Below are 14,943 nucleotides of genomic sequence, written 5' to 3'. Positions count from 1 at the left end.
CTATTTTCCTCCACATAGGTCTACAATCTGGAATAATCAAGACATAAAATACAAAAACAAGTCTTTTATTTTTCCAGAACTTGTTTGACAACAGCATTATCTGGGTTAAAAATGATTGATTAATGACGGACAACTATATGATTACCCAGAATTCATGAGAACAACACAATGTTACATTCACTCCTGAGGAGTATCAAATAGTTGTTAGAGCGGTCCCTAAAAGGTGTTGTCCCTAAAGGTGTTGTCCCTAAAAGGTGTTGTCCCTAAAGGTGTTGTCCCTAAAGGTGTTGTCCCTAAAAGGTGTTGTCCCTAAAGGTGTTGTCCCTAAAGGTGTTGTCCCTAAAGGTGTTGTCCCTAAAAGGTGTTGTCCCTAAAAGGTGTTGTCCCTAAAGGTGTTGTTAGAGCTGTCCCTAAAGGTGTTGTCCCTAAAAGGTGTTGTCCCTAAAAGGTGTTGTCCCTAAAAGGTGTTGTCCCTAAAGGTGTTGTCCCTAAAAGGTGTTGTCCCTAAAGGTGTTGTCCCTAAAGGTGTTGTCCCTAAAGGTGTTGTCCCTAAAAGGTGTTGTCCCTAAAAGGTGTTGTCCCTAAAGGTGATGTTAGAGCTGTCCCTAAAGGTGTTGTCCCTAAAGGTGTTGTCCCTAAAAGGTGTTGTCCCTAAAAGGTGTTGTCCCTAAAGTTGTTGTCCCTAAAGGTGTTGTCCCTAAAAGGTGTTGTCCCTAAAAGGTGTTGTCCCTAAAAGGTGTTGTCCCTAAAGGTGTTTTCCCTAAAGGTGATGTTAGAGCTGTCTCTAAAGGTGTTGTCCCTAAAGGTGTTGTCCCTAAAAGGTGTTGTCCCTAAAAGGCGTTGTCCCTAAAGGTGTTGTCCCTAAAGGTGTTGTCCCTAAAAGGTGTTGTCCCTAAAAGGTGTTGTCCCTAAAGGTGTTGTCCCTAAAGGTGTTGTCCCTAAAGGTGATGTTAGAGCTGTCCCTAAAGGTGTTGTCCCTAAAGGTGTTGTCCCTAAAAGGTGTTGTCCCTAAAAGGTGTTGTCCCTAAAGGTGTTGTCCCTAAAGGTGTTGTCCCTAAAAGGTGTTGTCCCTAAAAGGTGTTGTCCCTAAAAGGTGTTGTCCCTAAAAGGTGTTGTCCCTAAAGGTGATGTTAGAGCTGTCCCTAAAGGTGTTGTCCCTAAAGGTGTTGTCCCTAAAGGTGTTGTCCCTAAAGGTGTTGTCCCTAAAAGGTGTTGTCCCTAAAGGTGATGTTAGAGCTGTCCCTAAAGGTGTTGTCGCTAAAAGGTGTTGTCCCTAAAAGGTGCTATTCTTCTTTTAGGAGAATGTAACAATACTCCCAACTGTTGAGGATTTTGTAGCCTCAATATAACTAGAAGGAACTGGCGTTTTAAACTGTTCATGTAAAAACATGTATATAAGGAAACCATGTCAACATGTTACTATTCCCACTGCTAAAATGTACTGGAATACAGCCCTAGGACAAGTGAACTGGAACAACTTCTCGTTATCTGGTAAATATTGTACATCTAATGAGGTGAAAGAAGTATCATACAAACAACCTACCCTGTAAAGACATTTATTATACACAGATTTAAAATATCTATTGATAACAAATGTGTATTTTGTGGTTGTGACCCAGAACTGGGACTCTTCTTATATCAGAAGATGTTGGAGTGAGTCAGAAGATGTTGGAGTGAGGAGTGAGTCAGAAGATGTTGGAGTGAGTCAGAAGATGTTGGAGTGAGTCAGATTATGTTGGAGTGAGACAGAAGATGTTGGAGTGAGACAGAAGATGTTGGAGTGAGTTAGAGGATGTTGGAGTGAGTCAGAAGATGTTGGAGTGAGTCAGAAGATGTTGGAGTGAGTTAGAGGATGTTGGAGTGAGTTAGAGGATGTTGGAGTGAGTCAGAAGATGTTGGAGTGAGTCAGAAGATATTGGAGTGAGTTAGAAGATGTTGGAGTGAGTCAGAATATTTTATTTGAAAAGAAACGACTATTCATGTTAATCTGAGAGACTGTTATTATGTGTTATTGTGATCCAAATGATACGGACTCTGATTTTAACATTCATTGCTAATGTGTTTATCTTTCATGGAAGATTCTTTATCCATAAAAACGAAGTGGACGGAGAACAAACCCCTCTTCACATTATTTAAGATAGAATTTAAATATTATTTAGAAATGATCAGTAAATGTAAATACATTAAAAAGCAATACACACCATAAAACATCTTAACAAATTGAAAATGTATCTCGATATGTAAAACCCCTGTCTGTTAGGTTTATGTCTGGTTTGTATATTTCTGCTTTTCTATGTGTTGTGTTCATTCAATTTAAATAAATAAAATGTAAAGGCCGACAGGGGATTAAATGTCCACTTCACAGTCAATCCAGCAGAGAGCGTTCTATCATTGTCTATGTTTATCCTAATTACTTGGGAACGGATCTAACGTTAACCGTCTTAATTGGCCTGGGTCAATTAACAAATGAGCAAAAACATTAGCATACCTAATTAGACTACCAATAATCGATTCCTCAGTTAATATTAGGCTTCGCCTAATAAGTTTAGTAAGTTTATGTTTTCCGCCGAACTAGCAGTTTGAATCGTCTCAGTTGAACTGCTGTGCCAGTTGTAGCTCTGTCTATTTCCATCTCATGAGTCACTCATTCTCAACTTCCAGCAGCAGTTCCAACCCCTCACACTCCGCTTCCTGATACCTGACGTCACACGGTCACCACAAGGGGTTGTCCGCTGGTGTGTTCTGTACAGCAACAGTTTCCCTTTAACACCGAGAGAGAAAGAGCGTCAAGCAGGGAGGAACAAGTTGCCGCGTGTTTTCCTTCTTTATTTTAACATGGAAGTTTAGGACAAGGGGAATATATCCGCAGGGACACAGCTCTACACCGCGACTGACAGCAGAGAAACGTTATCCCCAGCCGGCTGAGGAAAAGCCATGGCCATTATAACCTGCCGAGTGCAGTATTTGGAGGACTCGGACCCTTTCGTCTGTACCAACTTCCCGGAGCCACGGAGACCGCCGCCCTATGATCTGGACGAAAACATCGCCTTGATTGAGCAGATAGCCGGGGTTCACAAACTCCTGGAGGCACCGCTGAAGGTAAGTTTTAAATTGGATAGCCTCGTCGTCTTTCTCAAATAACTTGGTGCGTTCGGAAAATATGCTGAAGCCACCAGCAGCCGACCTACACAGGTGTGATTCCCCCATGGTGATTGACTGGCTGACGTCCATGGTCATGTCATCCACAAGATGGGATATCCTTGTCAAAAGGAGCCTACCGGTACTTTATTGACAGTCCAGTTGTTGCATATTTCAAAAAGAAGGTAGCCTTTAGAAATGAATAACTTACCTTGGGAAAGTTATCTAAACTTGAACATGCAGGTGAATAGATAGTTGATCAAGGACGGTTTCATTCTCTAGTTAGCTGAAGGTTGTTGAGTAAAGCGTAAAACATATTTAGCTCAAATGCAAATGTTGACTTAACCCCTCTGTGTTAACCCCTTCCAACCCCTCTGTGTTAACCCCCTTCCAACCCCTCTGTGTTAACCCCCTTCCAACCCCTCTGTGTTAACCCCCTTCCAACCCCTCTGGGTTGACCCCCTTCCAACCCCTCTGGGTTAACCCCCTTCCAACCCCTCTGGGTTAACCCCCTTCCAACCCCTCTGGGTTAACCCCACCCCTTCCAACCCCTCTGGGTTAACCCCACCCCTTCCAACCCCTCTGGGTTAACCCTACCACTTTCAACCCCTCTGGGTTAACCCTACCACTTCCAACCCCTCTGGGTTAACCCTACCCCTTCCAACCCCTCTGGGTTAACCCTACCCCTTCCAACCCCTCTGGGTTAACCCTACCCCTTCCAACCCCTCTGGGTTAACCCTACCACTTCCAACCCCTCTGGGTTAACCCTACCACTTCCAACCCCTCTGGGTTAACCCTACCACTTCCAACCCCTCTGGGTTAACCCTACCACTTCCAACCCCTCTGGGTTAACCCTACCACTTCCAACCCCTCTGGGTTAACCCTACCACTTCCAACCCCTCTGGGTTAACCCTACCCCTTCCAACCCCTCTGGGTTAACCCTACCCCTTCCAACCCCTCTGGGTTAACCCTACCCCTTCCAACCCATCACAACCCTGTATTTCTCCTCGGTGCATGATTAAAAACTAGAGACTACTTGTCTCCTTTTAAAAACATTCCTTTACAAATCAGCCTAATCACTCCCTTGCCCCGGGGTGAGTCCCGCCAGATCCCAAATGGCACCCTATTCCCTTCATAGTGCTCTACCCTAAGGGCTCTTGGTCATCAATAGTGCACTATGTAGGGCATAGGGAGCCATTTGTGATGTAAACAGATACTTCCCGGGCTGTTCGAGAGATAGCATGGAAATGTCCATAATGTCTAAACCTGTCTTGTATCAGATTAATGAGTCTAACAGTTATTTCAGCGTTGTAGGAAGTTTTTTTCTCTGTTCCTTATAGTTTTTTTGGGGGGGGGAATTGTGTTTTTATTATCTCAACATAATAACCTGGATGGTTTTTTCCCTCTGTTCTTCGTTTTAGTTTGTTAGTATATTATGGGAAAGTGTTTTCTGTTACAGTCGGTGTTTTGATACCCTCTGACCCCCCCCAGTCGGTGTTTTGATACCCTCTGACCCCCCCAGTCGGTGTTTTGATACCCTCTGACCCCCCCCAGTCGGTGTTTTGATACCCTCTGACCCCTCCAGTCGGTGTTTTGATACCCTCTGACCCCTCCAGTCGGTGTTTTGATACCCTCTGACCCCTCCAGTCGGTGTTTTGATACCCTCTGACCCCCCCAGTCGGTGTTTTGATACCCTCTGACCCCTCCAGTCGGTGTTTTGATACCCTCTGACCCCTCCAGTCGGTGTTTTGATACCCTCTGACCCCCCCCCCCCCAGTCGGTGTTTTGATACCCTCTGACCCCCCCCAGTCGGTGTTTTGATACCCTCTGACCCCCCCCAGTCGGTGTTTTGATACCCTCTGACCCCCCCCTCTCTTCCTCCCTGGATGTCAGTTTCTGTTACAGTCGGTGTTTTGATACCCTCTGACCCCCCCCCCCCCCCAGTCGGTGTTTTGATACCCTCTGACCCCCCCAGTCGGTGTTTTGATACCCTCTGACCCCCCCAGTGGGTGTTTTGATACCCTATGACCCCCCCCTCTCTTCCTCCCTGGATGTCTGTTTAGTCTAAGTGGAGTTAATACCCAAGGAAAGGGTGGGATCTGTAAACACGATACGCTGCAGATACCAGCCCTGTATGCACCAGCCCTGTGTGTACCAGCCCTGTGTGTACCAGCCCTGTGTGTACCAGCCCTGTGTGTACCCTCCTTGTATGTACCAGCCCTGTATGTACCAACCCTATATGTACCAACTATTTATGGCCAGTCATATATGTACCAGTCCTATATGTGCCAGCATTATATGTACCAGTCCTATATGCACCATCCATACATGTGCCGATCCTATATGTACCATTCCCATATGTGCCAGCATTGTATTTATCAGTCACATATGTGCCAGTCCTATATGTACCATTCCCATATGTGCCAGCATTGTATTTATCAGTCACATATGTGCCAGTCATATATGTACCCGTCATATATGTACCATCCATATATGTGCCAGTCCTATATGTGCCAATCCTATATGTCCCAGTCCTGTGTGTACCAGTACTGTATGTACCAGTCTGGTACCAGCCCTTTGTTATGAGACTCTATATGCACCATCCCTATATGTACCCGTCCTATATGCACCATCCCTATATGTGCCAGTCCCGTATGTACCATCCCTATATGTACCCGTCCTATATGTACCAGTCCTATATGTACCAGCCCTATATGTACCAGTCCTATATGTACCCGTCCTATATGCACCATCCCTATATGTGCCAGTCCCGTATGTACCATCATTATATGTACCAGTCCCATATGTACCAGTCCTATATGTACCAGTCCTATATGTGCCATATGTGTATGTACCGGTCATATATGTACCATCCCTATATGTGCCAGTCCTATATGTACCAGTCCTATATGTGCCAGTCTGGTACCAGCCCTTTGCTATGAGACTCTAAATTGATCTCAGGTGCATCCTGTTAACATTGATCATCCCTGAGATGTTTCTACAACTTGATTGGAGTCCACCTGTAGTAAATTCAACTGATTGGACATGATTTGGAAAGGCACTCACCTGTCTATATAAGGTCCCACAGTTGACAGTTCATGTCAGAGCAAAAACCAAGATATGAGGTTGAAGGAATTGTCCGTAGAGCTCCGAGACAGGATGCTGTCGAGGCACAGATCTGGGGAAGGGTACCAACACATTTCTGCAGCATTGAAGGTTCCCAAGAACACAGTGACCACCAAGACTTTTCCTAGAGCTGGCTGTTCGGCCAAACTGGTCAATCGGGGGAGAAGGGCCTTGGTCAGGGAGACGACCAAGAACCGGATGGTCACTTTGACAGAGCTCCAGAGTTCCTCTGTGGAGATAGGAGAACCTTCTAGAAGGATAACCATCTCTGCAGCACTCCACCAATCAGGCCTTTATGGTAGAGTGGCCAGACGGAAGCCACTCCTCAGTAAAATGCCCATGACAGCCCACTTTGAATTTGCTAAAAGGCACCTAAAGGACTCTCAGAACGTTCAGGACCTCAGACGGTGTCAAAGGTTCACCTTCCAACAGGACAACGACCCTAAGCGCAAAGCCAAGACAACGCAGGAGTGGCTTTGGGACAAATCTCTGAATGTGCTTGAGTGGCCCAGCCAGAGCCCGGACTCCTTGTACCTAAACTATATGTGTAAAAATGTATACGCAGGGCTCAGCTGTCAGAGACCTTGGTCTCAGTCTGTGTTCCTTGTTGAAATAAAGGGGTAACACTTGAACCCGATCGAACATCTCTGAAGAGACCTGAGACCTGAAAATAGCCATGCAGCGACGCTCCACATCCAACCTGACAGAGCTTGAGAGGATCTGCAGAGAACAATGGGAGAAACTCTCCAAACGCAGGTGTGCCAAGCTTGTAGAGTCATAACCAAGAAGACTGGAAGCTGTAATCGCTGCCAAAGGTGCTTCAACAAAGTACTGAGTAAAGGGTCTGAATATTTAAATGTGATGTTTTGTATTTTTAGTAAATTAGCTAAACTTTCTAAATGTATTTTGGCTTTGTCATTATGGGATATTGTGACGTCATTATGGGATATTGTGACGTCATTAGGGGGTATTGTGATGTCATTAGGGGGTATTGTGACGTCATTAGGGGGTATTGTGATGTCATTAGGGGGTATTGTGTATAGATTGAGGGGGGGGGGGGCGGTGATTTTAATCATTTTTAGAATAAGGCTGTAACGTATCAATGTGGAAAAAGTGAAGGGGTCTGAATACTTTCTGAATGCACTGTAGTGCACTAACTTTACAGACGTATTGCACACCTATAGGGAGTAGGTTGCTATTTGGGACACATCAAGGCATGGGAAGCCACAGGCACTACTGGAATAGTGTGGATGGTATTATAATAGTGTAATATATTCTGGTGAGATCAGAAAGTAGAATGATGCTTCCTCCTAGTTCTAGTCTGGTCCCAGATCAGGTATTAGAATGCTGCTTCCTCCTAGTTCTAGTCTGGTCCCAGATCAGGTATAATCATGCTGCTTCCTCCTAGTTCTAGTCTGCTCCCAGATCAGGTATTAGAATGCTGCTTCCTCCTAGTTCTAGTCTGCTCCCAGATCAGGTATTAGAATGCTGCTTCCTCCGAGTTCTAGTCTGCTCCCAGATCAGGTATTAGAATGCTGCTTCCTCCGAGTTCTAGTCTGGTCCCAGATCAGGTCTTAGAATGCTGCTTCCTCCTAGTTCTAGTCTGGTCCCAGATCAGGTCTTAGAATGCTGCTTCCTCCTAGTTCTAGTCTGGTCCCAGATCAGGTCTTAGAATGCTGCTTCCTCCTAGTTCTAGTCTGGTCCCAGATCAGGTCTTAGAATGCTGCTTCCTCCTAGTTCTAATCTGGTCACAGATCAGGTCTTAGAATGCTGCTTCCTCCTAGTTCTAGTCTGCTCCCAGATCAGGTCTTAGAATGCTGCTTCCTCCTAGTTCTAGTCTGCTCCCAGATCAGGTCTTAGAATGATGCTTCCTCCTAGTTCTAGTCTGCTCCCAGATCAGGTCTTAGAATGCTGCTTCCTCCTAGTTCTAGTCTGCTCCCAGATCAGGTCTTAGAATGCTGCTTCCTCCTAGTTCTAGTCTGCTCCCAGATCAGGTCTTAGAATGCTGCTTCCTCCTAGTTCTAGTCTGCTCCCAGATCAGGTCTTAGAATGCTGCTTCCTCCTAGTTCTAGTCTGCTCCCAGATCAGGTCACAGGTCACAGTTGCTGAAGGAGTTGACAGAGCAGAAACAGGCCCAGGCTAGCTTCCTCCCCCCTCAAGCTGAAGGAGCAGAAACAGACCCAGGCTAGCTTCCTCCCCTCCTCAAGCTGAAGGAGCAGAAACAGACCCAGGCTAGCTTCCTCCCCTCCTCAAGCTGAAGGAGCAGAAACAGACCCAGGCTAGCTTCCTCCCCTCCTCAAGCTGAAGGAGCAGAAACAGACCCAGGCTAGCTTCCTCCCTTCTCAAGCTGAAGGAGCAGAAACAGACTCAGGCTAGCTTCCTCCCCTCCTCAAGCTGAAGGAGTTGACAGAGCAGAAACAGACCCAGGCTAGCTTCCTCCCCTCCTCAAATTGAAGGAGCAGAAACAGACCCAGGCTAGCTTCCTCCCTCCTCAAGCTGAAGGAGCAGAAACAGACCCAGGCTAGCTTCCTCCTCTCCTCAAGCTGAAGGAGCAGAAACAGACCCAGGCTAGCTTCCTCCCCTCCTCAAGCTGAAGGAGCAGAAACAGACCCAGGCTAGCTTCCTCCCCTCCTCAAGCTGAAGGAGCAGAAACAGACCCAGGCTAGCTTCCTCCTCTCCTCAAGCTGAAGGAGCAGAAACAGACCCAGGCTAGCTTCCTCCCCTCCTCAAGCTGAAGGAGCAGAAACAGACCCAGGCTAGCTTCCTCCCCTCCTCAAATTGAAGGAGCAGAAACAGACCCAGGCTAGCTTCCTCCCTCCTCAAGCTGAAGGAGCAGAAACAGACCCAGGCTAGCTTCCTCCCCTCCTCAAGCTGAAGGAGCAGAAACAGACCCAGGCTAGCTTCCTCCCTCAAGCTGAAGGAGCAGAAACAGACCCAGGCTAGCTTCCTCCCTCCTCAAGCTGAAGGAGCAGAAACAGACCCAGGCTAGCTTCCTCCCCCCTCAAGCTGAAGGAGCAGAAACAGACCCAGGCTAGCCTCCTCCCTCCTCAAGCTGAAGGAGTTGAGAGAGAAGAAACGGACCCAGGCTAGCTTCCTCCCCCCCTCAAGCTGAAGAGCAGAAACAGACCCAGGCTAGCTTCCTCCCCTCAAGCTGAAGGAGCAGAAACAGACCCAGGCTAGCCTCCTCCCCTCCTCAAGCTGAAGGAGCAGAAACAGACCCACGCTAGCTTCCTCCCCTCCTCAAGCTGAAGGAGCAGAAACGGACCCAGTCTAGCTTCCTCCCTCCTCAAGCTGAAGGAGCAGAAACAGACCCAGGCTAGCTTCCTCCCCTCCTCAAGCTGAAGGAGTTGACAGAGCAGAAACAGACCCAGGCTAGCTTCCTCCCCTCCTCAAATTGAAGGAGCAGAAACAGACCCAGGCTAGCTTCCTCCCTCCTCAAACTGAAGGAGCAGAAACAGACCCAGGCTAGCTTCCTCCTCTCCTCAAGCTGAAGGAGCAGAAACAGACCCAGGCTAGCTTCCTCCCCTCCTCAAGCTGAAGGAGCTGAAACAGACCCAGGCTAGCTTCCTCCCCTCCTCAAGCTGAAGGAGCAGAAACAGACCCAGGCTAGCTTCCTCCTCTCCTCAAGCTGAAGGAGCAGAAACAGACCCAGGCTAGCTTCCTCCCCTCCTCAAGCTGAAGGAGCAGAAACAGACCCAGGCTAGCTTCCTCCCCTCAAGCTGAAGGAGCAGAAACAGACCCAGGCTAGCCTCCTCCCCTCCTCAAGCTGAAGGAGCAGAAACAGACCCACGCTAGCTTCCTCCCCTCCTCAAGCTGAAGGAGCAGAAACGGACCCAGTCTAGCTTCCTCCCTCCTTAAGCTGAAGGAGCAGAAACAGACCCAGGCTAGCTTCCTCCCCCCTCAAGCTGAAGGAGCAGAAACAGACCCAGGCTAGCCTCCTCCCTCCTCAAGCTGAAGGAGTTGAGAGAGAAGAAACGGACCCAGGCTAGCTTCCTCCCCCCCTCAAGCTGAAGAGCAGAAACAGACCCAGGCTAGCTTCCTCCCCTCAAGCTGAAGGAGCAGAAACAGACCCAGGCTAGCCTCCTCCCCTCCTCAAGCTGAAGGAGCAGAAACAGACCCACGCTAGCTTCCTCCCCTCCTCAAGCTGAAGGAGCAGAAACGGACCCAGTCTAGCTTCCTCCCCCCCTCAAGCTGAAGAGCAGAAACAGACCCAGGCTAGCTTCCTCCCCTCCTCAAGCTGAAGGAGCAGAAACAGACCCAGGCTAGCTTCCTCCCTCCTCAAGCTGAAGGAGCAGAAACAGACCCAGGCTAGCTTCCTCCCCCCCTCAAGCTGAAGGAGCAGAAACAGACCCAGGCTAGCTTCCTCCCTCCTCAAGCTGAAGGAGCAGAAACAGACCCAGGCTAGCTTCCTCCCTCCTCAAGCTAAAGGAGCAGAAACAAACCCAGGCTAGCTTCCTCCCCTCCTCAAGCTGAAGGAGCAGAAACAGACCCAGGCTAGCTTTCTCCCCTCCTCAAGCTGAAGGAGCAGAAACAGACCCAGGCTAGCCTCCTCCCCTCCTCAAGCTGAAGGAGCAGAAACAGACCCAGGCTAGCTTCCTCCCCCCCCTCAAGCTGAAGGAGCAGAAACAGACCCAGGCTAGCTTCCTCCCCCCTCAAGCTGAAGGAGCAGAAACAGACCCAGGCTAGCTTCCTCCCCTCCTCAAGCTGAAGGAGCAGAAACAGACCCAGGCTAGCCTCCTCCCCTCCTCAAGCTGAAGGAGCAGAAACAGACCCAGGCTAGCTTCCTCCCCTCCTCAAGCTGAAGGAGCAGAAACAGGCCCAGGCTAGCTTCCTCCCCCCTCAAGCTGAAGGAGCAGAAACAGGCCCAGGCTAGCTTCCTCCCCTCCTCAAGCTGAAGGAGCAGAAACAGACCCAGGCTAGCTTCCTCCCTCCTCAAGCTGAAGGAGCAGAAACAGGCCCAGGCTAGCTTCCTCCCCCCTCAAGCTGAAAGAGCAGAAACAGGCCCAGGCTAGCTTCCTCCCCTCCTCAAGCTGAAGGAGCAAAAACAGACCCAGGCTAGCTTCCTCCCTCCTCAAGCTGAAGGAGCAGAAACAGACCCAGGCTAGCCTCCTCCCCTCCTCAAGCTGAAGGAGCAGAAACAGACCCAGGCTAGCCTCCTCCCCTCCTCAAGCTGAAGGAGCAGAAACAGACCCAGGCTAGCTTCCTCCCTCCTCAAGCTGAAGGAGCAGAAACAGACCCAGGCTAGCTTCCTCCCTCCTCAAGCTGAAGGAGCAGAAACAGACCCAGGCTAGCTTCCTCCCTCCTCAAGTTGAAGGAGCAGAAACAGACCCAGGCTAGCTTCCTCCCTCCTCAAGCTGAAGGAGCAGAAACAGACCCAGGCTAGCTTCCTCCCTCCTCAAGCTGAAGGAGCAGAAACAGACCCCGGCTAGCTTCCTCCCTCCTCAAGCTGAAGGAGCAGAAACAGACCCAGGCTAGCTTCCTCCCTCCTCAAGCTGAAGGAGCAGAAACAGACCCAGGCTAGCTTCCTCCCTCCTCAAGCTGAAGGAGCAGAAACAGACCCAGGCTAGCTTCCTCCCTCCTCAAGCTGAAGGAGCAGAAACAGACCCAGGCTAGCTTCCTCCCCTCCTCAAGCTGAAGGAGCAGAAACAGACCCAGGCTAGCTTCCTCCCCTCCTCAAGCTGAAGGAGCAGAAACAGACCCAGGCTAGCCTCCTCCCCTCCTCAAGCTGAAGGAGCAGAAACAGACCCAGGCTAGCTTCCTCCCTCCTCAAGCTGAAGGAGCAGAAACAGACCCAGGCTAGCTTCCTCCCTCCTCAAGCTGAAGGAGCAGAAACAGACCCAGGCTAGCTTCCTCCCTCAAGCTGAAGGAGCAGAAACAGACCCAGGCTAGCTTCCTCCCTCCTCAAGCTGAAGGAGCAGAAACAGACCCAGGCTAGCTTCCTCCCTCCTCAAGCTGAAGGAGCAGAAACAGACCCAGGCTAGCTTCCTCCCTCAAGCTGAAGGATCAGAAACAGACCCAGGCTAGCTTCCTCCCTCCTCAAGCTGAAGGAGCAGAAACAGACCCAGGCTAGCTTCCTCCCTCCTCAAGCTGAAGGAGCAGAAACAGACTCAGGCTAGCTTCCTCCCCTCCTCAAGCTGAAGGAGTTGACAGAGCAGAAACAGACCCAGGCTAGCTTCCTCCCCTCCTCAAATTGAAGGAGCAGAAACAGACCCAGGCTAGCTTCCTCCCTCCTCAAGCTGAAGGAGCAGAAACAGACCCAGGCTAGCTTCCTCCTCTCCTCAAGCTGAAGGAGCAGAAACAGACCCAGGCTAGCTTCCTCCCTCCTCAAGCTGAAGGAGCAGAAACAGACCCAGGCTAGCTTCCTCCCCCCCTCAAGCTGAAGAGCAGAAACAGACCCAGGCTAGCTTCCTCCCCTCAAGCTGAAGGAGCAGAAACAGACCCAGGCTAGCCTCCTCCCCTCCTCAAGCTGAAGGAGCAGAAACAGACCCACGCTAGCTTCCTCCCCTCCTCAAGCTGAAGGAGCAGAAACGGACCCAGTCTAGCTTCCTCCCCCCCTCAAGCTGAAGAGCAGAAACAGACCCAGGCTAGCTTCCTCCCCTCCTCAAGCTGAAGGAGCAGAAACAGACCCAGGCTAGCTTCCTCCCTCCTCAAGCTTAAGGAGCAGAAACAGACCCAGGCTAGCTTCCTCCCCCCCTCAAGCTGAAGGAGCAGAAACAGACCCCGGCTAGCTTCCTCCCTCCTCAAGCTGAAGGAGCAGAAACAGACCCAGGCTAGCTTCCTCCCCTCCTCAAGCTGAAGGAGCAGAAACAGACCCAGGCTAGCTTCCTCCCCTCCTCAAGCTGAAGGAGCAGAAACAGACCCAGGCTAGCCTCCTCCCCTCCTCAAGCTGAAGGAGCAGAAACAGACCCAGGCTAGCTTCCTCCCTCCTCAAGCTGAAGGAGCAGAAACAGACCCAGGCTAGCTTCCTCCCTCCTCAAGCTGAAGGAGCAGAAACAGACCCAGGCTAGCTTCCTCCCTCAAGCTGAAGGAGCAGAAACAGACCCAGGCTAGCTTCCTCCCTCCTCAAGCTGAAGGAGCAGAAACAGACCCAGGCTAGCTTCCTCCCTCCTCAAGCTGAAGGAGCAGAAACAGACCCAGGCTAGCTTCCTCCCTCCTCAAGCTGAAGGAGCAGAAACAGACCCAGGCTAGCTTCCTCCCTCAAGCTGAAGGATCAGAAACAGACCCAGGCTAGCTTCCTCCCTCCTCAAGCTGAAGGAGCAGAAACAGACCCAGGCTAGCTTCCTCCCTCCTCAAGCTGAAGGAGCAGAAACAGACTCAGGCTAGCTTCCTCCCCTCCTCAAGCTGAAGGAGTTGACAGAGCAGAAACAGACCCAGGCTAGCTTCCTCCCCTCCTCAAATTGAAGGAGCAGAAACAGACCCAGGCTAGCTTCCTCCCTCCTCAAGCTGAAGGAGCAGAAACAGACCCAGGCTAGCTTCCTCCTCTCCTCAAGCTGAAGGAGCAGAAACAGACCCAGGCTAGCTTCCTCCCTCCTCAAGCTGAAGGAGCAGAAACAGACCCAGGCTAGCTTCCTCCCCCCCTCAAGCTGAAGAGCAGAAACAGACCCAGGCTAGCTTCCTCCCCTCAAGCTGAAGGAGCAGAAACAGACCCAGGCTAGCCTCCTCCCCTCCTCAAGCTGAAGGAGCAGAAACAGACCCACGCTAGCTTCCTCCCCTCCTCAAGCTGAAGGAGCAGAAACGGACCCAGTCTAGCTTCCTCCCCCCCTCAAGCTGAAGAGCAGAAACAGACCCAGGCTAGCTTCCTCCCCTCCTCAAGCTGAAGGAGCAGAAACAGACCCAGGCTAGCTTCCTCCCTCCTCAAGCTGAAGGAGCAGAAACAGACCCAGGCTAGCTTCCTCCCCCCCTCAAGCTGAAGGAGCAGAAACAGACCCAGGCTAGCTTCCTCCCTCCTCAAGCTGAAGGAGCAGAAACAGACCCAGGCTAGCTTCCTCCCTCCTCAAGCTAAAGGAGCAGAAACAAACCCAGGCTAGCTTCCTCCCCTCCTCAAGCTGAAGGAGCAGAAACAGACCCAGGCTAGCTTCCTCCCCTCCTCAAGCTGAAGGAGCAGAAACAGACCCAGGCTAGCCTCCTCCCCTCCTCAAGCTGAAGGAGCAGAAACAGACCCAGGCTAGCTTCCTCCCCCCCCTCAAGCTGAAGGAGCAGAAACAGACCCAGGCTAGCTTCCTCCCCCCTCAAGCTGAAGGAGCAGAAACAGACCCAGGCTAGCTTCCTCCCCTCCTCAAGCTGAAGGAGCAGAAACAGACCCAGGCTAGCCTCCTCCCCTCCTCAAGCTGAAGGAGCAGAAACAGACCCAGGCTAGCTTCCTCCCTCCTCAAGCTGAAGGAGCAGAAACAGGCCCAGGCTAGCTTCCTCCCCCCTCAAGCTGAAGGAGCAGAAACGGGCCCAGGCTAGCTTCCTCCCCTCCTCAAGCTGAAGGAGCAGAAACAGACCCAGGCTAGCTTCCTCCCTCCTCAAGCTGAAGGAGCAGAAACAGGCCCAGGCTAGCTTCCTCCCCCCTCAAGCTGAAAGAGCAGAAACAGGCCCAGGCTAGCTTCCTCCCCTCCTCAAGCTGAAGGAGCAAAAACAGACCCAGGCTAGCTTCCTCCCTCCTCAAGCTGAAGGAGCAGAAACAGACCCAGGCTA

The 14,943-nt window shown here is 50.6% G+C and overlaps 1 protein-coding gene across 1 annotated transcript in view; it reads left to right on the top strand.

Annotated features, from left to right (window-relative positions):
• Window positions 1-2,595: 2,595 nt before the first annotated feature.
• The window catches only part of fhod1 (formin homology 2 domain containing 1), a 159,438-nt gene continuing 147,090 nt past the window's right edge, over window positions 2,596-14,943 (top strand). Inside the window, exon 1 of the mRNA XM_031820953.1 lies at window positions 2,596-3,099. Within this exon, the coding sequence (XP_031676813.1) occupies window positions 2,935-3,099 (165 nt within the window). The 5' untranslated portion in view covers window positions 2,596-2,934. The remainder of the gene's footprint in view (window positions 3,100-14,943) is intronic.

Source organism: Oncorhynchus kisutch, unplaced genomic scaffold (assembly GCF_002021735.2).
Source record: "Oncorhynchus kisutch isolate 150728-3 unplaced genomic scaffold, Okis_V2 scaffold3788, whole genome shotgun sequence".
In the NCBI taxonomy this organism is placed as follows: Eukaryota; Metazoa; Chordata; class Actinopteri; order Salmoniformes; family Salmonidae; genus Oncorhynchus; species Oncorhynchus kisutch.
The sequence above is the reverse complement of the archived record's forward strand: the minus strand, read 5'-3'. Positions and strand labels throughout refer to the sequence as shown.